This window comes from Morone saxatilis, unplaced genomic scaffold (assembly GCF_004916995.1).
Source record: "Morone saxatilis isolate NCDOM2014 unplaced genomic scaffold, NCSU_SB_2.0 Contig17, whole genome shotgun sequence".
Lineage (NCBI taxonomy): Eukaryota > Metazoa > Chordata > Actinopteri > Moronidae > Morone > Morone saxatilis.
Genome location: NW_023339729.1, coordinates 24,686,217 through 24,711,111, shown reverse-complemented (window position 1 = coordinate 24,711,111; position 24,895 = coordinate 24,686,217). Strand labels below are relative to the sequence as shown.

At 40.1% G+C, this 24,895-nt stretch overlaps 2 protein-coding genes across 3 annotated transcripts in view; both read left to right on the top strand.

Annotated features, from left to right (window-relative positions):
• The window catches only part of myom2a (myomesin 2a), a 31,112-nt gene extending 17,728 nt beyond the window's left edge, over positions 1-13,384 (top strand). For both annotated transcript variants that reach the window (XM_035659926.1, XM_035659925.1), the window contains 21 exons: positions 292-413; positions 989-1,176; positions 1,398-1,524; positions 2,019-2,197; positions 2,374-2,488; positions 3,075-3,234; positions 4,211-4,317; positions 4,450-4,494; positions 4,605-4,741; positions 5,430-5,574; positions 6,112-6,171; positions 6,543-6,610; positions 6,691-6,804; positions 7,261-7,348; positions 7,434-7,472; positions 8,167-8,272; positions 9,531-9,694; positions 10,036-10,072; positions 10,163-10,185; positions 10,617-10,672; positions 11,681-13,384. In XM_035659926.1, the coding sequence (XP_035515819.1) occupies positions 292-413; positions 989-1,176; positions 1,398-1,524; positions 2,019-2,197; positions 2,374-2,488; positions 3,075-3,234; positions 4,211-4,317; positions 4,450-4,494; positions 4,605-4,741; positions 5,430-5,574; positions 6,112-6,171; positions 6,543-6,610; positions 6,691-6,804; positions 7,261-7,348; positions 7,434-7,472; positions 8,167-8,272; positions 9,531-9,694; positions 10,036-10,072; positions 10,163-10,185; positions 10,617-10,672; positions 11,681-12,217 (2,617 nt within the window). In that variant the 3' untranslated portion in view covers positions 12,218-13,384. The remainder of the gene's footprint in view (positions 1-291; positions 414-988; positions 1,177-1,397; positions 1,525-2,018; positions 2,198-2,373; positions 2,489-3,074; positions 3,235-4,210; positions 4,318-4,449; positions 4,495-4,604; positions 4,742-5,429; positions 5,575-6,111; positions 6,172-6,542; positions 6,611-6,690; positions 6,805-7,260; positions 7,349-7,433; positions 7,473-8,166; positions 8,273-9,530; positions 9,695-10,035; positions 10,073-10,162; positions 10,186-10,616; positions 10,673-11,680) is intronic.
• A 577-nt stretch (positions 13,385-13,961) lies between these two features.
• On the top strand, positions 13,962-24,887 carry LOC118326821 (protein FAM83B-like). Its single transcript, XM_035659924.1, has 4 exons — positions 13,962-14,429; positions 17,805-17,969; positions 21,267-21,391; positions 22,514-24,887. The coding sequence occupies exons 1-4, from the start codon at positions 13,992-13,994 to the stop codon at positions 24,534-24,536; spliced, it is 2,751 nt and encodes a 916-aa protein (XP_035515817.1). The 5' UTR covers positions 13,962-13,991; the 3' UTR covers positions 24,537-24,887.
• Positions 24,888-24,895: the final 8 nt, after the last annotated feature.

Here is a 24,895-nt window from a genome sequence, read left to right as displayed (position 1 = left end):
AAGGACACACCTTTGAGTACGGCATGTTTTATAAGTGTCATTTTGTAACCTACATTGCAGTTTGTGACACAGACGTGCAGTCAATAATACTTACAGACAATCATTATATCATTAATATTTGTAGTCTGTGAGAAGAACGATGATGGGAGTCAGTACGTTGCCTCCAGACAGTGTAGATGGTCGGATAACAGGCACAGACAGGCACAAGAGCAAAGTCAGCACTGTTCATCAACAATAAATAAAAAGGATAACAGCAAAAAAATGAAATGTGTGTGTGTGTGTGCGCGTCAGGTTTGTTGTCCACGGCCTGATCCCAGGAGAGACCTACGTGTTTCGTGTCCAAGCTGTCAACGTTTTTGGCCTTAGTGAAGAGTCTCAGGAGTCCACTCCCATCGCTGTGGAGCCTGCCCTCGGTGAGAGCAATGTCACATTTATACTGAACTCTCTTTATGTCAAAAAGTGCTTTAAAGTGCTAATAAATCCAGTGTGTTGTATAGAAAGTGCTGGATGCAAAAAGAAACACATCAGTGCATTAATCAATATGTAACTGAAAACTGACTATTTAATTTAATTTAAGTATCAGAAACATGGTCAGTTTGACGTTCAGTGTCTTATTTCATTATTCTATTCAGGCAAAGGGGTGGAATATGGTATGTATGAAGTAGTTATGTTAGTTTGCTCCTATCTGACTCAGCCACTGCTCCCACTGTGTCCACTTTCACTTTGCGTTGTGTTTTAATCACAGAACTGCATATTTCCAATGTCACGTACACAGTAGTAGCCAGAAAGATCACAGAAACACTGCTGCACAGTTCTTATACTTATTATTCAGCTTCGGTGCTTTTGTTCGATGTGTTTTTGAAGTTACACTGTGGTGCTGTGGTCAGTCACATGAATCCAGTTTGCTCACAAATATTTAAACCCAGATTTTCTCATTATGATACTTAAAAAAATGCATATTAAACATTAAATATTATTTGTGATTCAGCAACTCCCAGCGCTCCCTTCGGCATCACCATGCTGAGCTGTGACGGCTCCTCCATGACTTTGGCCTGGAAGAGTCCAAAACATTGCGGCGGCTCCAAGATCAACGCTTATTACATCAGCAAGAGAAATGCCGACAGTTTGGTTTGGAAGGAGGTCAACCTAGCGGGCATCACAGAGAGGATCTGTACTGTGAGTGGCATCTATAACGGCCACAATCATACAATGAAAAAATAGATTTATGTTTGTTTTGGAAACCTTTAAGGGTTAGGGTTTCATGTTGTCTATAATAATTCATCAGAGAAAAAACTCACCAGAGACGAAGAAGCATCCATCCCTCTGGATTCAGAGTATATGACCAGTTATTCACTGTATCTAATAATCACATCACACCTCTTGCTCTGCATTCTCAGGTTGACAATCTGACAGAGGGAACCTTCTACGAGTTCAAGGTCCAGGCTGCCAACCTGGCCGGCGTCGGCGTGCCGTCAGCTCCCAGCACCCCGAAGAAATGTGAAGCCTGGACCTTCGAGGAGCCAGGTACCGTCAATGCTTTTTGTCCTCCCGTATCCGACTAAAGACTGATAAGTGTGTGAACTGACTCATCTCTCACTGTTGTTGAAATGACTTCCTGGCTTCCTCTGTTTAAGTAATACTTTTACTTAAGAAGAAAAATACACCAGAGTGGCTCTTAGCTCTTATGAATCAATCTGATACCCCAGAAACTTATTAAGTTTGTTAAATGTGCATTAAGTAAGATTTAACTGTCCCATAGCATATTCAATACGCAACTGATCAATAACAACGACTTATTTTTAAAGAATATAAAACCTATGCACCTCCCTTTGTCACAGTATCACATTTAATTCATAAACTATATGACTTTATGTCAAAGACCAGTGCTGGAGATCTGTAGTTGCTGGTTGTGGAAAGAGATGATTATGATGATCTGATTATATTTATGTTGTAAAAGACAAAAAAGATTATTTTGCACAACCGAACCGAACTTTATTTGTATTCTGCCTTGCCTCCAGGCCCGGCCTATGACCTGAGCTTCAGTGAGGTCAGAGGTCACTCCCTGGTCGTCCTGTGGAAGGCTCCAGTCTACAGCGGAGCGAGTGCAGTCACTGGATATTTGGTGGACATGGCCAAGAAGGGCTCATCAGAGTTTGTTACTCTGAATCAGGAAGCTGTGAACCACCGTTACCTGCAGGTAGGAGATAGAAATTATAATGTCATTAAACTGTTTGGCTGTAACAACCCATTCACATTAGTAGTAGCATGAAGAAGTTTTGGTAGCAGTGAAAAATTAGCAGTTTAAATTAGAAACTTGAACTAGGTTAGTGGTGTCACACTGTACATTGAACATGTTTCCATGGTTTCCTGCAGGTGACTGGTCTGCATGAGGGCGAAACTTATGTGTTCAGGGTTCGTGCTGTCAATGAAAACGGTGTCGGAAAACCTTCCCAGTTGTCTGAGCCGGTCGTTGCCAAAGCTCTTCCAGGTAGCGACAACTTAACACTGCTGACTTCTACCGCCCGCTGTACTGGGCTTATTCTGCACCACAGCTTTCACATTAACAAAATACCTCCTAACAATCATCAGCATGATGTTTATTTACATTGTGGTTTGGACTTGGACCAGCTCTCACTGAAGATATTGATGTAGTTGGCACTTTATGATAATCACATAACTGACATAAAGTTCCCATATTATACATCTGTTAGACAAAAAATGTAAAATATTTTATTATCATTGACCTAAAGATGCAGAAGGTTTTAGACTAGTGGTTTTCTACTGACATCTCAACTTTAATACTTCCAAGTAAAATGTAAAGAATCCCTCAACCAAAGCGCATCAAAAGGTCTTAAATACTACTAATTACAGTTACACTGATCTATGATTATGTACAACAGTATTTAGACTTGAAGAATGTAAAACTAAACTCTCTATTGTTGACTCCAATGTAATTTTTAAGTGAATAATGTGAAAATATGTATCTTAATTCAACTAAATCAGGTTCAAATAAAGGTGAATGTGGACCTGAATATTAGGTTTAAGATTATTATTGTTGTTGTTCATGTTCACAGGCACCAAGGAGATTGCGGCTGGCGTAGATGAGGAGACCGGAGACATCTTCCTGTCTTTCGAGGCCTGTGAGATCTGTGAGACCTCTAAGTTCGTGTGGTCTAAGAACTATAAAGCCATCGGCGACTGCCCCAGGGTCGCCGTCACAGCAAAGGGCAGAACGTAAGCTCGCTGTCATCCCCGACACATCACAGAGGCCTCAGGCAGAGCTCGGCATTCATTTGAGAAGAACACACACACACTCACACACACACACACAGGCACATAGTGTGTATCCGCTTCAGGCTTTGTCAGCGTGTCCTCACTGAACTCACAGTGATGACGTTGCTACTGAACATGATCACATTTCCTTGTTTTCAGTGTTCCTTGATCAAATATAAGAGAGCTTGTTCTTGTTCATCTGAACTCCACATTATTTATTTATATTAATTTAGCCACAAAAGTACGAGGTGTGCAGGTTTTTCACAGTCATGAACAGTCGGTCTGAAAGTTATGGAATTTAACTGTTCCAGGACCTGATATTGTGGAAATATCATTACAATTAGGAAAAGTTACTGCAATTGAATAAAAGTTTTTCAATTTACAAGAGCACTTCACAAAAATGACTAATGCTTTACATAATTATTATTATTCTATTATCTTTTGTGTAATTTCATACTTATTACAGGAAAACTAGAGACAGAGCTCTAAGATTATTATTTTAGTTAGTTCAGTTAGTTGTGTCGACTTTGTTGAATGTTTCCTTAAAGGCCCGGTGTGTAGTATTTAGTGACATCTAGCATCTATCTAGTGTAGTTGCAGATTGCAACTGGCTCGCTTCACCCTCCACCTTCCAAGCACGAACATAAACTATTGTATATAGATATAAAAGGCTCTAACGTAACAACAACACAATTTTTATTTTCAGGTGATCATACACTGATGAAAACATATCGATAAATATTATATTACATTTATGCCAATAGATCCAACTGAATGTTCCACACTGGACCTTTAACCCTAATGTTGTTTATTTATTATTGAAGACTTTATTCTCTCTATATATGTTGAAAAGTATGCTTTACACTAGACTGCAGTGGGTGGCTTTAATTGTTTTGAACCTAATGGACATTTAATAGTTTCTGTGTTTGTTTCTCAGCTCCAGACTGACTTTCACCAACCCTGATAAAGACGATTTGGGCAGATACTCTGTGGTCGTCACTGACACAGATGGAGTCTCTGGCAGCCACACTCTGACTGAGGACGGTAGGTCACGTAGTTATAAACTAAATGTAGTAAACAACCAACAGATTTTAGCTTTCTGTTTCTTTTGTAGTCCTCCTTGTTAGTCTTTGTTGTTCTGGTTTGTTTGTTACTCATGTTTATTTTCTTCTGCAGCCCTGAACACCATGCTGGAGCTCAGCTACGCCATCAGACATCCAAGTGAGTATTGTGCATTAGCAGCATACCTCCTGTGGCAGTTAAATCACATTATTATTATTACATTATTTCCTAAGGATCTAATCTTCTGCATGTCTTTTGTCCCTGTGCAGTTGTTCCTCTGAAACACGGTCTCAACTATGAGATTTTGGAGAAGGGTCACGTGCGTTTCTGGCTGCAGGCCGTCAAACTGTCCCCGTCTGTGTCCTACAGGTTTATCGTTAACGACAAGGAGGTCACCAGTGGGGAGGTAACATCTTCAGCATTCATATTGTCTAAGTTTAAAATGTAAATATACACTCAGTGGCCACTTTATTAGGTACATATGATCTCTATCTCCTCAGGTTTATTTCCCAGCTTTCTTTGACTTGATGAACTCTGAAAGATCAGTTGACACTGTTAGGTGTCAAACAAACAAAGCAGCATCGTATCTGTCAAACAAATACTTTTAACCCTTTAATGAAATACTATATGACTCCTAAATAGAAAATCACTGATGGTCCACTGCATGTTTATTTATTTAGCTTTTCTATCATTTGTTCTCTCACCCTTTTTCTGCCATGTATATATAAAAATGTTAAAATTTAACCAAGTAGTCAAAATTTAAAATGCACTGCTATCACTCCCACAAGTGACAAACTTCATTTAAGTCATTAATGGTTTCCAATGCTGTCAGATGTTTATTTACATCAGTACTGCTTCTAAACTGGACATTAAGACTGATATTTACTATATTTTAATTAGTTGAGAAATGTACAACATGCATATTGTTCTTTACTGAGTCAACGTTTCATGTAAATATGACAATATGCCAGTAAATTACTCGTGGAGTCTTTAATATAGACTTCCAGTAGTTTCTCATGTGCAGTAAAGATAGAATAGAGGTACACTCAGATTTGAACATGATCTCATGGTGTCAACAATTGTTTTCCTCTCAGGGACAAAAGATCAGCCATGATGTGGCCACAGGAATCATCCAGATGACGGTGGATCATTTCACCAGAGCCAACGAAGGCACTTACACCGTCCAGATCCACGACGGCAAGGCCAAAACCCAGAGCTCCCTGGTCCTTGTGGGAGATGGTGAGACTTTCTTGTCCTTTAAACCTTCCAAGTACAAAGGAGAAACTATGGCAGCCGCAAAACTTGTGGGAACTGTCATTAGATTCAAATAAGTTATTTACCAGATAAACGTCATGTTCCCGTATACTTAGTGTATTTTTCCAGATTCATTTTAATGTTAATTTATCGCTGAATTCTATTATAGAAGCAGCTTCATCAGGGTGTCTGCAGGGTAACTAAACAATGTGTTGTTAATAATTTTACTTATTTTGTAGATTATTGTTAAACTACAGAATACTACTGAATAAGCAGTTGTAGTAGAAGTAGCATCATCAAAGCAAGTAAATAAACCATCATACGTGTAACTTGATAGCTATATGGAGGTTTAAATCAGAGAAAAGCACAAAGTATCAAAAACAAAATACATAAAAAGTCTGGGTATGAATGATAGTTAATATTGGCCTGTAGTTGCAAAACCAAACTACTCTTGTGTCTTTAAAACATTTGGCTAAATGCTGAATATTGTCTGCCTTTATTGGTCGTGTTTTTCTGTTTCAGTGTTCAAAGCCGCTCTGAAGGAGGCCGAGTTTCAGAGGAAAGAGCACATCAGGAAGCAAGGTACCAACACACATCATGACCTGTAGAGTCCAACCCTCCACCAAGGCTCAACTGTCATGTTACTCCCACAAACGCCGCTAATCAGAGTTATATTAATCAGAATAGCTCAAAAACAGACCAGTTGTCAAAGAGATCTGGTGTCAAATGAAGCCACAGTCAAAAAGACAAGTGGTTAATTTTTGGTTTGGATACAGGAATGTTTTAAGGATAAGAAAGATAAGATAGTTTTGACCATTTTTTGGAGGGAAGTTTGTGTAGCCTTGGCAGAGATACACTCTCTCTCTGAGTTCCTTTTTTGTTTCATTTCATTCGTTGTGGCTCTTTATGTTCGTAGGACTGATAAAATCCCCATTTACGTGATTCCATTTTAGGTCCACATTTCTCCGAGTATCTGTATTTCACTGTCACTGAGGAATGCACCGTTATGCTTGCCTGCAAGGTAAATCCCTCACCTTTCACCTTTCTCATCACTTGGCTTCCTTTTTCTCCCAATAAAACAAACCTGTGTTTGTTTGTCAGGTGGCCAATGTGAAGAAAGAGACGACCTTCCATTGGTACAAAGAGGACGATGAGATTGTTCCAGAAACTCCTCCCAATGTCATGTCTGGAGCGTGCGCTCTTCCCATCCCTCTGGTAGCTACTGCAGCCTCACCGACTGATATTCATTATAACATACTCATAATCAAAGGTCAAAGCAACAATCTAACACTGAGCTAATAGTTAACTTACAATATAAAGTAGGTGGTTGTATTTTGCATTAAATGAAAACTGAAACCTTTAAAGTTGAATCAAACTATTGAGACATGCAGTTTTAAAGTGGCAGCTACAAACAAATGATGTGTTTAATCACCTGAAGTTAAAAATAAAACATCAGCTACGTATAATAAGTAAATGTATGTCACTGTAGCAACGTATGAATCTACAGCTCATTAAATAAATAAAAAAATAAGAAAGTTGTCAAATGCGTGAAACAATCAGCTTTTAACATAAAGACTCTATTTTTAGGACAGCTCCGTTATAATTATAACCAATAAATACACTGAACACTGCATCTTACAGCTGCCTGTTGATACAATAATGTTTTTCCAGTTCTCCAGAAAAGATCAGGGCGTTTATAAGGCCGTGCTCAGTGATGACAGAGGAAAGGACACATCTCTGTTTGACATTTCAGGCCAAGGTACTTTCTCACTGTTCACAAGGAGTCACTTTATTCTTACAATAAACACATTATAATGTATTCTCTTTCTTTCCTTGATGTGCAGTGTTTGACGACATTATCAATGCCATCGCCCATAATGCTGGTGAGTTTGATCAGCTGACTTACACCTCGTCTCAAATGTCATTTCTTTGTGTTATTCAGTGCAACTGACAGCATGTGATGAATGTGTTCGACTATGGTACATAGTGCATTGGTGCAAACAGCGCAAGTGAGATTCCTGACAACATTTACTGGACCTTTCAACAAATGTTAAACTTGGGGCCTAAGGGACTCTTTGAGAAGCCACTGGCAGTCCATGGTAGAAGGGTACATATGTACAAAAGATGAAAGTAACACTGCACTGGAAGTGGTGTCAAAAGACGAAATCATTGCAAGTACAGGTTGTATACTTTAAAGTACACCACAGTGAAACACATGCATCTGTTTTAATCGCACAGAAAACTTCTTTATTTTCAGTTTTCTCTGAATCAGAATCAGGTTTATTGCCAAGTCACATACAAAGAATTTTCCTTAGTAAGTGGGTACATAACAATTATCCATAGAAAAATATAAATTAAGATGAAAATAGAGACAACACATAAACAAATGAGTGAAGAGCTGTACAGGATAAAATATTGTCCAGGGAATCTGCAATAATATTTGCAATATGCTGGATATAATCCATCACTGTAACGCACAGATTCAGGGTGGGCGGTGGGAATTAGAGCCAGTGCTGATGAGGCCAGTTGCAGATGGGGTAAAAACTGACTGTGAGTTCATGTGTTTGTTGCCGTCAGGTGCGTCTGCCTCTGACCTGGTGCTGCAGTGTACTCCAGAGGGCATCAGGCTGCAGTGCTACATGAACTACTACACAGAGGAGATGAAGACCGTCTGGAAACACAAGTACGGTCTAATTAAATACTTTATTTGACTCCACCTAGTGCATTACAAGTGAACGTCACAGTTAGTTATCATATAAGTACGACTAATCTATATTCATATCCTAGTACGGTGATATTTGCAACCAGATACTGATTTTAGATCAGTTTACTAGAAAGCTCTTCATCCATGTACGAGTCCAAAGCAACACATTAAAGATATTAGAGATATCTAAGGTTTGTGTCCAAAACAGCTTCTACTGCATTAAAGCTGCAGTAGGTAACTTTTATAAAAAGAACCTATTTGCTGCAAATTACACAACATGCTGACAGTAGCAAGACAGATGCCATTAGGAGATACTAGAGTATCCAGAATATACAGAATGGTTTCAATAAGGTTCGACAAAAACCTTTTTATAAAAGTGTCCTACTGCAGCTTTAATGACACTTATAAAACACACACACACACCTACACACACACACACACACACACTCACACACACTATACTAATATATATTGTGTACTCCCTCAGAATTTGTCTTGTCAGGGAGTCTTTCCTAAAAATGTCCTAAATATGATTTTGACAGCTCTTTAAAATTAATTGACTAAAAGTTAATGTTGCTTATAAATAGTATAATAGTATAAAGTTGCATTTTTCAGTCTCGTTTTTTAAATATGTTGGTAAATTTGTATTGATGGTACTGCAACAACTACAAACCCAAACCAACATGGAACCAACACTGATTTTCCTTCATATCCTTTGAACATATTTTGCCAATAGTGACGTGAAATAGGTCTTAAATTGCATTTATCGTGTTCTTGAAAAGGTCTTAATGTTTTAAATTCAACCTGTTGAAACCTGCAGAAACACCGAGTGTGCACACTTGCAGTACTTCAAACAGTTAATCAACACTGATCATCACACTGAGCCAGCAGTGTTAATGTGTGTTGTTGTTCTGGCCTCTCGCCAATCAGTCCCATCACAGCAGGCGCTTCCTGTCAGCTGCCAAAAGCAAAATAACGCTGCTGATTTATTGTTGTGGTTTTTGTTTAGTAATTGTGACCCTTCCTAATGAAGCTGAATGAATTCCTCTACACACTGTTGACAAGGTCCAAAGGGCCTGTACTGCTCTCTGCTCTGTCAACTGAATCCCTCATGGCTCAGGCTTTAGTTGTCGCTCCTACAGCAGTCATTGCACTGTAGAAGAGTTCAGCCTTTGGTCTCACATTATCAGTATAAAGTGAGAACTGACTCCTGCCATCTGTGATGTAAACCCTGCAGGGAGAGTAAGATTGCCTCCTCAGAGAAGATGAGGATCGGTGGCACAGCGGAGATGGCCTGGATGCAGATCTGTGATCCGTCTGACAAGGAGAAGGGTCACTACTCCATCGAGATCTCAGACGGCGTGCAGACCCACACCAGAACCTTTGACCTCTCCGGACAAGGTAAAACTGGGCTTCGAGCTCAACACCTGTAATGTGGAATTTGTGTCCCACTGATGAGTATATTCCTTTTTATCTTATGACTCTTCTAGATTGGTTTTGTTGTATTTTACTTTCAGTCAGTTGTAGATTATTTGTATTCTTAAATATATTCTCTCCTTCTACTTCTACTTCTGTAAATATCTGTAAATGTTTCTGTTACCTGCCTAGGGACTACAGATGTAAACTAGCATCTTTGCTAACTCCGACATGTTTACATCTCTTATTTTTATATTGATGTTCATTAACGTGCTCTGTCCTTCAAATAAACAAATAAAATAAAATAAAAATGTCTCTTTTTGCAGCATACACCGATGCCTATGAGGAGTACCTAAGACTTAAGTGAGTAATTTGACAGTACAGTAATTTGTGAATGTATCTATAAATTGTATCTAAATTATATTAATCCTACGACGTTCTTTTATCTTTTAGGGCAGCTGCATTCGCTGAGAAGAGTGAGTATATCATTATTTATTACACTGATAGAGATTACTTGTGTGCATTTATTCCTTCAGACACATGAGCTTTTCATTAAAGGGACATTGACCTATTTCTAATTGTATAAATGTAACATCATCACATCATTATGATGTTTTAAAGACCCCTCAAGTGACCTCATCGACTCTTTGAGCATTCAGAACATTTTCAGTCGAGTCTCGCAGCCGAGTTATTTTTCCTTTGAAGGCAGAGTACGACTGAATGTTGGGTCTGAAAGTTCAAAGATTTAGAGCTTCACATTCCTCCCTTTTTCTCCTTCTGAACACATCAGCGTTGTTTACACTGCGACAGGTGGAGTCTTACATCACTTCACAATGCAAACAGGCTGATATTCTGCACTGAACCACCTGAATACAGAAGTAACATGCATGTTGTTGTCTCTCCTCAGACCGTGGCAGAGTGGTCGGTGGTCTGCCTGACGTGGTCACTATTATGGAACAGAAGGTGAGGATTTCTCATATTATGTTGACATGAGTCAGCACTATGTTAATAATATGTAAGACGACATTATACAGCAGCAGTAGTAGTAGGGGAGCTGTACTGCAGCATTCCTGTGAAGCAAGTGCTCAAACACAATGTAAAACTAAGATCTGTGAGCTGTCACTTGCTCCTCTCAGTCCCTCCACGACTTCACAGCAGCTTTTCAAAAAAACTACAATGCACATTGCAACGATTTTACACAAAAAAAGAACTAGAAAATCACAGACAGTAAAGGGAAGATATGCAGAGATGGTGATGGGACTTACCAGCCTCCAGTTTCAGTAAGTCTAAAGGGTCAGTTTACCCAAATTATATAAAATGTATTTTCTCCCCTTAGCTCAGCGGTTATCTGGGCAGCACGGTGGAGGTGAATGGCATTTTGTTTATGTCCTCAAAGGACTAATAAAGAAAACCTTTATAAATTAAACAGCAGTGACCTTTTCCAGAAACAGTCAGACCTCAAACAGTCCTCATAGTGAACAGTTTTCATATGGAACTTTTTTTACCGAAGACTTACATATATATTCGTTATTCAATTTGACAACAAAATCCCAACTCAAGGTCCAATTACTACTGTAGCTTCTTCCAGAGCAAACTGCTCATTTCTTTAATGATTTGAGCGCCACAAATGAAATGCCATTCACTGCAAAGATTCTCAGATTATTTTATTTTTATACTTTTTAGATGCTTAAAGACATACAATTATCCAGTAATTCACAAGAAGGATTTAGTCTGAAAAAAACAAACCTTCCTGCAGCAGAAATATATTCATTTCATCCCTTGTTACTCTTGCGCGCCCTAAGATTTATCTCATAACCTCTAAAGAGTGTGCCCAATTCCCGGGTTTGGAAGCTCTAAGTGGATTTTTTTATAATTTAGTTTAACCCACCCATTAATTGTTGTACAGTACTTTTTAAAAAAAGCTATAATTTGAATACATTTTGACTTAAGTTGACTCTCGACCCTTCACAGTCTCTGAGCCTGACCTGCACCGTGTGGGGCGAGCCGACCCCTGAGGTCTCCTGGTTCAAGAATGAGCAGGAAGTCGCCTCCACCGAGCACACCAAGGTCACGTTCGACGGCGGCAAGTTCGCCAGCCTCGTCATCAACAAGGTCACTCCCGACGACTCTGGCAAGTACAGCATCAACGTACGGAACAAGTACGGCGGCGAGTTCGTCGAGATCACCGTCAGTGTCTACAAGCACGGCGAGCAGATCCCCGAGCCCAAACTGGGACATCCCAAAACACCTGCAGTCACACCTGTGCCGCCAAAGTCCCCAGCTCCCCCCTCCAAGACCCCAACCCCAACCCCTTCTAAGACCCCAGCGTCCATGAAGAGCCCAACTCCAGCCTCTACCCCCGCTTCCACCCCGATCCCCAAATCTCCAACCCCAACCCCAAAGTCTCCAACCCCGACTCCAAAGTCTCCAACCCCGACTCCATCTCGTGGCGTCAAGTCGCCCACCCCACCCAGATTCATGAAGTCTCCCACCCCACCGAGGAAGTAGACGGTGGCGGTGACGTCTGAGGGGGAAACGTTTGCTGTTCGCAAAGCTGATTCATAGCATGAGTGTGAAACCGTGAGCTGTTACTTAAAAGTTGATGTAGATGTAGTCACTGTTAAAAGTCCCACTGTCTGAACTTCAGGACTACCACTTACAAAGAACCAAGTTTGAAGGTTTTTTGTGTTCTAGCTTTCTCTGTCACTTCTGAGAACTAGTTGCAGCGTATTTACAGGAAAAACCTACAAAAGAGGGACTTTTACAGTGGCTGCTAACGTACGGTAGATGTCCTTTTCAGTTATTTCATATGATTCAATAGGTGGGGAAAAGGCAAAGAAAAATAAAAACCAGGGTAGATGTTCATGTTCTATGTTTTAAAAGCTGCACCTTCCACTACACAACGCTAGTGGAATGCCTGTATACATTATGTATGTTAAAGGATAATTCTACTTTATCACAACTTGGTTCATATTTACGCAGTTCCATTTCTGTCAGTGACATCAGTAAAAAAAGAGGGAATACGGGTCAAGAAACACGAGCATCCAGGTGATTTAGTCGTAAACAAACCTCCTGGTGATACAAACTTCTTTGGAAGAGAAAATGAAGGTAGAATTTACAGACTGACTTTCTGGTTTAACTTTGACCAACCTACTATTCTCAGTGAGGGATTACTACCAACACTTGTAAAGTTTTACCTCTAAATAAAGTGGTTTCGATTAGGTTTGTTTACCAACCTGTCTGATCGTGTTCTTTCCCCATCTCACTCTGCTGTAGCGACGTCACTGTGAGCAACTTACCTGCTGAGTACAAAGTTATCATAACCACTAGAAGATATGACCAAAACTATGGAAATATAACCAAAGTTGTTATAAACTGGAATGATCCTTGGGAGTTGGCAGGTACAGAGCTGGGGTTCTTTTGTCAGTACCGGGGTGTGAAATTAACACCAGATACCAGATAATTTTTTTGTTTTTTGCTCTGGGATGGTGAAATGTTCCTCCTCTATCAACAGCTACTGTAGTCCCAGGTAGCTTCTAATCCTAATGAAGCCAGTTGCTGATCCTGTGAGTAAAGAAATAGTCACTTCCTGCCCTGGTCTCTATGCCAGAGAGGTCTGTCTGTCTCTGTCCCCCAATGCTTTGTGATGGCAATAAACTTGACTTATCAACCTCCTTCTGTTGTCTGTGTGAGTAATCTCTCCTTACCTCCGGATGTAACGTGACTCTGAATGAAGCTGAATGTAAAAATGTGCACATGTTGTGTTGTAGCCAGGCTCAAATGGACTGCATGACAAACAAACCTGCTCCAGCTCCTGAACCCAGGTGAGCTGAGGTGGGCAGGGCTTGTCGCAGTATGTGAGCAACAGGGCAGGTACGACAAGCTATTCCTTTGCATAGACACTTCAAATCCACACCTTAGTGCTGCTGGTTCAGGCTGCAGAGAGTACAGACAACCAAGGCTCACTGGAGGGTTTAACTCTCTTTTCTTTAAAGCTTCAGCACTCAGGAACACAGGAAGATTTCTATCACCAGTCATGAAGTAAGTCTGTTTAAGAGCTTTTTTTCAGTTACTTGTTCAGCAACCATAATGTACAAGCCTTGTTTTGTTTATCTTGTGGTGAATCACACTTGACAGGCAGGTTTCTGTCACTTTATATATGTAAACTGCTTTCCAGCGTGTTGCTTCATTACAGTTGAGTGTTAACAGTCACACAACTTGTCACACTGAAGGTAAAGGAGAGGTCTGTTGCACGTAGAGACTGAGAGTGGATCTGGCATCCATGGAGTCCAATCTGTCCTGCCTGTCTTCTCTAAAAGAAGAAGAGATTCCGGTTTACATCCAGCCACATTACAAAGAGACCTACCGCCTGGCCATTTACGCCCTGCTCTGTGGAGGGAAAGAGGCCTACGAGGAGTTCCTCAGGGCCGAGCAGATCAGCCACTTTCTGTCAGAGGATGAGATCCTGTTCATTTTGGAAAATGCAGAGTCACCACTTGTGGAGGATGACGCCGAGGGAAAACGGGTCACGGACGAAGTCACCCCCTCCACCTACTTCCCAACAGAGTCGGACGAGGAGGTGCCCGACCTGGACCTGGGCTGGCCCGAGGTCTCGCTGGAGGGCGCGGACACGAGCATCAGCCTGCTGTTCCACCCGCCCAGACAAAACACACCCAGCATCAAAGAGGTGGTTCGCAAACAGATACAGGAGGCTAGGCAGGTGAGAGCCACACACAAATACCATGAAGGTGAAGTCAGAATGAATCATCTCCATCCATCAGGTGGATAAATGTGTAAAAATTCATCTTCCTGACTTTGGTGCACACTCACAAATGGAGAACAGGGACAATAGCAGTTAATCTGAAGCACAAACACACAATGAAAGGCGTTGCACACCACTCTGCATATTTCTCTGCATACACAGCACACTGTACGCCTGGAAACTATACATTATCAGAGAGAGCTCAACACATTGTGTTTAACTGTGGCAGGAAATGTTGTCGTTCACTCATATAAAAGGTTCTTATCACAAAACAGCTATTTAAATCCCTCTTCAGTGTGCTGCTGTTATTGCATTTCACTACATTCAATGTGAATGATTCTAATGTAATAACAAAACCAGTGATTAAGTTGGATTTAAAGTTATTCTTACCTTTGAGTAACCAGAATTCACAGCCCATAGGCTGTAAATAGTTTTGCTTGCAGTTTTGCTGCTATGTTTGAAGAAAGCACTGAAAAAGTGCCCTCTAGTCTGCTCTTCCAGTTAATGTATATTTCATATTACATTCAAAACTGTACAATGAACCCAAACAGTGAACTCAGTAACTGCAGGAAGATTGTTTAAAATTAGCGATTTAGATTCATTTTGAGCAGATTATTTCCTGTTTAGGAAACTTTTTATACAATTCTCTGTAGTTTTTTCATGTTTAACAATCATAGACTTCAGTGACAGGCCCTATCTACAGCCAGTGTTTGGTTCTGTTCTGTTCAGCAAAACCACAATAATTCTTATTTTCAGGTGATTACACGCTAATGAAAACATACCTATGAATATTAAATTAAATTTCTGCCAATAGATCCTCCTCAGTGTTACACACTGGACCTTTAAGAGTCTGTAAATTCCTAATTATTTACTAGGAATATCTTGGAAAAAATGATGTGATCTGATAATTGTTCTGAGAGTTTATGAGGAAGACTGCTTCATTCAAAAGAAACATGCAGAAACAAATCACAAAATCTGGACAGATGCACTTCATCTGACTCAACCCTCATGTAAGAGCCTGTGGAGCTCAGGAGCAGACACGCGTGTGAGTTTACACATGTTACAACGCAGCCTCCCGCTCGACTATAGGTCAGACCTGCTCCATCCTGCAGCAGCTCAATCACAGTAATGAAACGATAATCTCATGCTTAAACAGATGTTGCTGATTCTATTGTAGGTTTTTAAGTGTCAAAACTAACAAAGAAATGACTAGATTAAGTCAAACCAACAGTTTGTGATTCAGTAACAACGAGTAAAATATCCCAATAACATAAGAGAAGAATACAAACAGTTATTCTGCCCCTTTTGCCCAAGTGTGTGTACAGCCAGTGGAGGATGAAGCACCTGAAAGACACAATGGAGTACAGATATCTTACCAGAAATTTACTTTTGTAGAAGTTAAAGTTAAAGTCACGTTAAGTATTAAAGGTAAACATATGAGTTAATAAAAAGCAGTCCGTAAGAGATTGTATTTATTCTTTAAGCATGTACACCACCTTAAAAATGGAGCCAACATTACACTTACACAAACAAAGTCTTCACAACTATAAGAACAACTTTAACTTTAAAGAGAAGAAACAATTACTGTCCAGCTTAATGTTAACAGTGTTAGTGCCAACCAATACCATCACCAACACTAACAGTCTGCTTCCATCATGAACTCATCATCCACTGGAATTGTTCTCATGTTGCCAGGATCAGACATGCCTGAATAAAAAAACCTAATTCTGACAATGTAATCATTCAGATAATATAAGATAGAACTTTATTTATTGTTTATTGAAATTGTTGTCCAGCAGTTGCAGTACCAAGAAAGAAAAAGTGCAAATATATATATGTATAAAATATCAATCCAATATCCACACAATGCCATAAATAAGGTTAACAGTTATAACACAACTGAGCAGCAACAGTAATATTGAGAATAAAATGTAGCAGAATAAGCAGACGTGTATCCTGCTGCTGCTAAAGTTACAACAGTGACTTTTAGCTGGCAAAATACTGACTTGCAGGAGGAACTAAGCACCCGAGGCGAGTATTTAGTCATTACTCAGTTTACGAGAATGAACGGCAAAAGGCTTTTTTCCACAGCCTGACATAAAAGTACCCCTTAACACATAAAGAACAGAGTGTATTACTCTACACACACTCCCTGCTCGGCTTCACAGGGAGAAAAAGTTAATTTACCAACTGTGAAATGAGTTCTTAATGGAAAAAGTTAGCATGAAGGTCATCTTTCACTTCCAGACACATGACATTAACCTGCCAACATGTCTCAGCTTGAATGTTCACCGGCTCCAGAGCTGAAACTAATAATTCAGAAATTACAGCAGGGCGTGTGTGTCTTTGCAGAGTGTGCAGGAAATGGACTCAGCACAGATATCCTCCATCTGAAAATGATTGATGAAATGCACACAGTGTAGATGCTCGATATGCAACTGCCTAATGTATACAGGTGCTGTAAAAACAGGTACAATTCAGTCTGATCATTATCAAGACAATGGTCATAAATCCTGTCTGCTTTCAAGCATGGTTTCTGTCGTCCCTTTGAGAAGCACTCCTCGTATAGTTTACAGAACATCTGATACAGCATGCTGCGATGTGTCCTGTTAATAATTGAACACATAAAGATTTATATCAGGCCAGAAAAGGTGGGTTAACTCTTTAATATAAAACCCAGTTCTTGTGACTCTTCCACAGCAACAGAATTCTATCTCAAAATCATAATTTATAAAATCAGGACTTTAAATGTGGTTAAAAAAGAAAATGAAGATCCATTTTAGGGTTAAGTTATAAGTTTTAATTTTGTGTACGGATCCAGATTCATTCATTAATTCACAGTGGTGGAATGTAAGTAAAAACATTTACTCAATTACAAGTATAATAAAGTTTAATTTTATGCCACTTTATGCTTTAGATTTAGTTACGTTTCACATTACAATTTTTCATGCCCTTTCTGTCCAGTGGCCTCCGGGTTTGGCAGTGGTGGAGGACAAACTCAGACCCTTAATTAAAGCAGCCACGAGGAACTTTCATTTTGTGTTGATTTTGGCGCCACTGCCTTGTTTCATTGATTTCAAGGAGAATCCGACCAAATCGGTCATCAAGAATAACTGTATAGGGAATGGCCAGTCTTCCCATTGATGGTCTTCTGTGCTTATGTAGGTCATATATAGGCATCAGTAATAAATTAGGTAGAAGAATGTAAGTATTATCAGCAACATGTACTTAAGGTGTCAAAAGTAAAAGTACACAGTTGCTTTCTGATTATTTGAAAATTAATTGACACAAAGCTAAAATAAATACTTTTTGTTTCGTATCATATGTTTCCAGGTTATAGCCATAGCGATGGACGTCTTCACTGACGTTGATATTTTTAAAGAGATCATCACTGCCACACTGAGGGGAGTGGTAGTCTACATCCTTCTGGATGATTCCCACTACAAGAGATTCCTCACCATGACCCAAATGGTGGGAGTGAATATCCAAGACCTTAAGGTGAGACTGAAACAACTGTCAGATAGACGGGTGAATGTCAAGTGAAAATGTTTTGGGGTTTGAGAACATAGTGAAAGCTCTGAGGCTAAAATTTTGTCCGTTACTGTAGCCCCGAAAAAAATCTGAATTTGGGAAAGAAGTGGAGCCTCCCACCCCCATACACTTCTCTTAATGTCTAAATCCATTTTAATGAATAAAAAAAAATGTACACACTGTGAAGTGAGACCACAATGTCCTTTGGAAAAAATATATTAACTTTGTTTTGTCAAGTGAGACTTTTCAAGGTTCCTCAGAGCTTTAAGAAAATCCCCAAAAGTTTGTCCGAGAAATGGACTCAAACTTTAAAACGTATATTTTACATGTTGTGGACACCAAGTATTCGAGATTTGATTTGGACTACAGGTTAAAAATGGAAAACCCTTCAAAATAAAAGGCACTGTGTGCTAATTGTTGTCATCCGTTGGGAACTAAACACAGGGGCTTGAATTTTATTTTATTTCTGTATGTATTTAATACCATAATATCCCCAACCCAGTGGTTTCAGTAGCACTCTCATTTAAATACACAGCAAACATATGTCTATTTCAAAACGATGTTTGTCTTGCAACATTTTGTAAAATGTATTCAGGTCGGGGATGTTGGAAACATCTTGCAACTTTAGTGAAGGGACCTAAAAGGACCTTAATTTACTTTTAATGTGCACCCACAGTCCCCGATATAAAATGATGGTCTCGGAAATTGCTGATTTTAAAGTTACCCTGTGGAGTTTTTGTCTGCCATTAGGGCTACAGATCAGTTTTTATGAGTGGTCCCCCAGGTTGTTTGTTCTCATGCATGTGGATGAACAAGCCAGGGGTGGATCTACAGGGGTAAAAAGATGCCGGGCCACCCCAGTTTGATGTCAAATGCTGTCAAATTTAACACATTATTTTAGATACATTTTAAAGATAATGTGTAAAAAATATTTTAATGATGTGTTATTGACACATTTTAGACTAAGTAATAGGTTTCTGTTCAATGAAAAAAGACAATAAAACAATTTATTCATTTCTAATGCCACCGTTAGATATTTCTATTCAATGCTTTACTAATGTGCCACAATAATGTAATGTCATTAAGTTCAAATATCTTCATTTGGGGGCTTTTCAAGCAAATATTGATACATGTGATTGTTGCCTATTAAATCAGCAGATATTTCTGCCACCCCTAAATCTCTCCATGTCACCTTCTGGCCACCCCATAATTATTTCTCTAGATCCGCTCCTGGTTTTGATTGGATTGCTTTAAGGTATGATGTTAGAAAATGATTGCTTCTTGTCTGGCCAACAAGATGCACAAACAGACATTAACAAGCCACAATGTACCAGACAATAACTTTTTAAATATGATCTGATGTGGACATTTTCAGACATTTTGGGAGGAAAAACGACCCATCTTTCTGCTCCTTCAGCCGTCTTTTTGTCCATTTGTATTCCACCGATGTTTGGTGCCAGAGGAAGTTTCGCCTGTGGCATGACCTTTCTTTTATTGGCAGAAGCATTTAGTAGATTAAGTATGACATTTGCTCCGCACCCTCGTGGAAACGCTGTCATTTACCAGCATTCCCCTGCTGCGTTTCTACCTGTCATTATCGTACGACACAACTGCAGCAGCAGCAGGACATATCTGTTAGCGGGGCTGGATTTTCCTGTTAAACAGCATCAGGACGACGTTTCAACAGTCCAAACAACAAGTTGTCAGAGCGAACACAGTGATGGCTTTGTGATCTCTGTCTGCAAATTGCTTAGCCAGTAGCCACATCAAAATATCAGCCTTAGAGAAACTGAAGCACAGGTTTGATCTTGTCTAGTATTACAAAGGGTGTGTGTGCCTTCCTTTGTGTGTGTTAAAGCTAGCAATGGAAGAGAAAAAAAAGTATGCTCTACTTTACTAATTTTACAGAATTATTTAAAATATATAAAATCTAGTCAAGTAAAATGCATCTCATTTAAAATGGAAATGTTACTTAAAAGTGCAGTGTGTAACATTTAAAGGATCCATTGGAAGATATTGAATATAATATGCATAACTTTGTTTTCATTAGTGTATAATCACCTAAAAATCACGTCTTCAGAAGCCAAAAAAAAGTTCATGGCACACAATCAATCATTTAGGAAAGAGGAACCAAAACTAATAAAATAAAAGTTGTATTTTTGTGAAATAAAAGGTCAGTACAAAAGCATCAACAAGTTTAATTCCCCTTCATAAATCATATTCATTCATTCCAACTATATCTCAACAGTTGACTCTGAAATCTATAATATCATACTGACAGTCATTTGCTGTTGCAGCAAGCTCACGTGATCTACTAAACTAGTTAAACTGAACACAAACAAATTCTGCGTAATTAAGCTGAAACATTCCCCGTACATGCGTGAGTAGTTTTCAAACAGGCAGTTTCACATTCCACTTTCTGATGCATTGCTTTTCTTTTGAAAACCAGATTGGCATGATTGAAGATGTACTACCAAAGTAGCCAATAGTGTTTTATATGTTTGGATATATTTATATAATATGTCCAGGTGGCCATTGGTGTTCTTTTATTTCAATATGGTATCAATAGACCTTTTTTACAGCAGCCATTTGACATGAAATAGTAGGATAAACACAGGTGATACTAATTAAGGTTTCATTCAGGTCAAACAGAGTCAGGGTGCTGCTATTGTGCATGTTGACTCACTGGAAAGAATCTGCTACACTAAATGGACCTTAATTAGTATCATTGGTAACACCAATGCTGTTTCATGTTAAGCAGCATCTTTCAGCTCATAGTTTTGGTTTTCCAGACAGAGATTTTGTTGCTTTGGTTCACTCTCACCATTTTAATAGTGTTGTTTTCAGCAGAAAAGCCTTGAGAACTGACTATATGCTACCTTCCAAGTGTGAAAAGGCAGATAAAGGTAGCTGGTGAACACAAAACCCAAACCCAAACAGCTCAAAAGAGAGTAAGCATTAGACTTCCGCCAGGTGGCCATAAACACAATAATGCTAATGTCGATTGCTCTGTATCTGTGGATGTGTAAATAAAAAACTGTTTGCTAACGTGTTCGCCATATAATTTTAAAAGGTAGTAATTTGTCAGTGTTCACAACCTGTTTCTGCTGCCACCGACAGGCCATAAATAAGTTATTGAAGGTTTAAGTAAAAATAGATTTACTGGTTTGAAAAGGCATGTGTATACACAAGTACCCTGTTAAAATAATGGCAGAGAAATGGCGGAGATATCTCTAACCTGGTGACTCTTTGTCTCTCCATCAGAACCTTCGTGTTCGAACGGTTCAGGGGCAGCAGTATCAGTGTCGGTCCGGGGTGAAGTTTCATGGAGATTTGGAGCAAAAATTTATTCTGGTGGACTGCCAATCAGTGTTGTATGGAACATACAGGTGAGTCAGTTCCACCTTTACCCACTCAGATGTACAGCTCAGCAATTAAATCAAAGTGGGGGCCATGAATTGATCTAATTTCTTTCTTCCTCTGATTGTTTTATTTGGAATTCTTTACTAAAAATTAGTCAACAGAGATGAAACCAGAAATCCAGCAAACTGTTGGTTACACCTGACATTAAAATGTGGTCTGTGTCTGGATGTCCTATCCGAGTAACTTGTTAATACAAGTTGTAAATGCACACAGAACACACTGTGATCCAGATTCAATCGAATCAGCCAGAACACATCTAGAGGCTTGCATTGTAATCGGCTCTCAGCCAGGTGTTAATCCGTACAGTGTATCCACAGTCTAAAAGAAAACAAATCTGCCTGGCAAGTGAAAAGGTCTGCTAGCTCAGCATTTTTCTGCTAGCTCAAGCAGTCCTGGCAAAAGCTACAAGTGAAAGTAGTGTCTATAGTCAGTAACAAGACTCCACACTCCAAAAAGCGATAATAATGATACCCAACCATTTCATTTTATGACAATTATGTCAGTCCTGGCTGACTAATTTGCATGTTGAGATCTGACCAAAGTGCAGGCATGTCAAGTGGGTGTGTGCAACTGCCTGGAGAAATGGAGGTGGTATACAGTATGTACTGACATGGTGAACATGTGAATGTGGGAGTCAGGTGACAAGGATTGATGGGGTATCTGGTGGGGAGCTGGAACGTGGCTGTAAGGAGGCACAGAGAGGCAGAAATAGGTCAAAAATAAAAACAACTGAAGCTGAAGCTGTTGTGACAGGGCAGAATCAAGATAACATCAATCAATACCAGGTGTAAATGCAAAGGCTGTGGATCAGATGTCATTGTCCAGATATATATCCAGATACAGATCACATCTTAATACCCTGCGGAAATTTTTAAAGGTCACACGACCAAAGATTTATAGCTAAATCAAGTGAGTACAAGTGTATATCCACAATTTCTATGTATATAAAGCATGTTTTGTAACTACTAAAGTACATCTAGACTTTAGATAATAAAGAATTGCATTAGTTCATTATAAGTAATATGTAAAATCTATTCATCCTCATCGCTTCTGGCTCTATGATGACTGTGGTACCATTTTCTTTTCAGTTACACGTGGTCGTTTGAGAAGATCCACCTTAGCATGGTCCTGGTGATCACAGGTCAGCTGGTTTGTTCTTATGATGAGGAGTTTCGAAGATTGTACGCTCGCTCCACAGTCCCTCCGGTTCAGTCCAAGGAGAGGTCAGCTGTCCGGTACCCGAGAGACTCTGTGGCCCTGCAGAGCCCAAACTCCAGCCAGCTTTCCCTCCATCAGATTCACATGAGATCCAGAGGGATGCACGGCATTAGAAGTGCTCAGGATGACAGGTACAACAATGCTGGCATATTGACCAGGGGCCTGAGTGTGCAGGAGAGGCTGCATCAATCTCACTGTCCTGACATGGGGAATCTGATGCGGGGGCACAGTTATGGTGGAGAACTGCAGAAGTTAAATTCCATGACTCGGCTGAGGATGGGAACCAAGGACTTCGGAGCCCCTCCCGAGAAGACTGGCTCTAACCCGAAGGGTGGAGAATTTCTGCTAACAAACAGGTTGTCTCAGCAGCATCTTAGGCACCGGAGTCGCTATGGAGCTGACCAGAATCTGATACCATTCAACTCTGAAACATCACTTCACAGGTGGAAGATGGACACATACTTTAACGACGGTGATATGCCTCTAGATGCATCATGTGATGCTTTATCCCCAATGACATCTCCATATAGTAGTCACACAGGCTTAAACGAGCATCAGTCACAGCTGATACACAGCCGGTCTAGGGACATCAAGTCCAGGATGGAAGAAATGAGGCAAAAGAGGCTCAGTCTGCAGGAATATGCCAATCTCAGGCAAAGCCAAGAGTCCTTGAGGTCTGTGTATCCAACTATGGAAAGACAAAGGTTTTCATTAAGAGGCCTGGACATGAGTGTGGCAGAATTAGAGCCAACTGCAGAAAACGGTTGTAGCATTGAGTCGGCCAACCACAAAGACAGTGAGCCAAATAAGGAAGGTGACAAAAGAGAGCAAATTCTCGAAAGAAAGAAAATACAGACATATGACTGGCATGACCCTCTTTCCAGGACAGCCTCAGCAGCTGATCTAGATATGAAACTAAATGATCCATCACTCAAGCTCTCAAGTCTCAGTATCCAGAACCCAAGAACCATGGAGTCTTTGACTGAAATTCCTGAAGAGAAAGAGGGTTCAAACCCACGTGTCAACAGTTCGGACTCAGCCGCATTCAAAGACGGAAATGAGGAGACTCGCGGAGACGAGAAAGCTGTTCCTAAGCTGACTTCTGTAAAATCGAGCTTACCTGCAGAATCACTGCGCCACGGTTCTATAGATAAGGTGGCCAACAGTACAGGCTCAGCTGCTCCAAGAGAAGGAGAGAAATCAACACCCAGTGAGGTACAAAAGATCACATCTACAGGATCTGAGCATGCAGTGGATGCTAAGAGTAGTCACACGGAAAAAGGGCAAACACAGAGCGAGGAACCAACCCTTCAAAGGAAAAATTCCATGAGAATGAAAGTATATTCACTGCTTACGTCAGACGAAAAGAAACCATCCAAAAAAGAGGAGAAGTCACTCCAGAGAAAGGCCTCATTGAGATCAAAGAATCCCTCAGGATCAATCCGAGCCGACCATACACAGGCATCTGCGTCTGACCAAACAACAAAGAAAGGTCAATCGCCAAGCATCTCCAGATCGCAGAGCCCTGTCGGTGGTGCAACAGAGACAGAGAAGCAGAAATCTCCATTCCCAAGATTATCTACTCAGCGTTCAAGCAAAAGAAAGACGAACATTGCAGCAGAGCAGGACCGAGGCTCGGGGAGCACACTGGACGACGAGGGAGCGACTGTCTATCAAAGACAGAAAGTCTACAGTCGATTTGAATATTTGCTTAACACTGAAAAGAGTCCTCGGGATAAATCAACGAGGATGAATCCCTCAGAGAAAGACAGAGGCTCTTCGCTGAACAGGAATGATTCTGGCTATCCAATGTACCAGACACAAAGTGGCACAGACAACAAGCTGGGAAGATTCATGCAGCGAGTAGGAAATCTTATAGGCAAGAACAAGTAGCGATGCAGGAAAAGAAGGCCACAATGCTCAAGAATGAAGGCAAAGTTAGTGCATTGGTCTATGTTGAGAAATCAACCAAATATTGCAGATGGTTAAAAGATAAGCAACATTACATATGTAGTAACATCTCCAAAGTTAGCAAGCAAGCAACATTAGCTAACTTAAAATGGTACTATATACTCCAAACAGCCATAACATTATGACCACTGAGCTCCCTGACCAATCCCTGACCGTACCGACAGACTGCTCTGCACTCTGTGTTCTGACCCCTTTCTATCAGAACCAGCATTAACTGTTTCAGCAGTTTGAGCTACAGTAGCTCGTCTGTTGGATCGGACCACACGGGCCAGCCTTCACCC

Bases quoted from the DNA above. Each gene is read 5' to 3' on its own strand.
- LOC118326821 (XM_035659924.1), top strand. From the start codon at position 13,992: ATGGAGTCCAATCTGTCCTGCCTGTCTTCTCTAAAAGAAGAAGAGATT. The intron at 14,430-17,804 runs GTGAGAGCCACA...ATATGTTTCCAG, and splicing joins AGATACAGGAGGCTAGGCAG to GTTATAGCCATAGCGATGGA. The intron at 17,970-21,266 runs GTGAGACTGAAA...TCTCTCCATCAG, and splicing joins TGAATATCCAAGACCTTAAG to AACCTTCGTGTTCGAACGGT.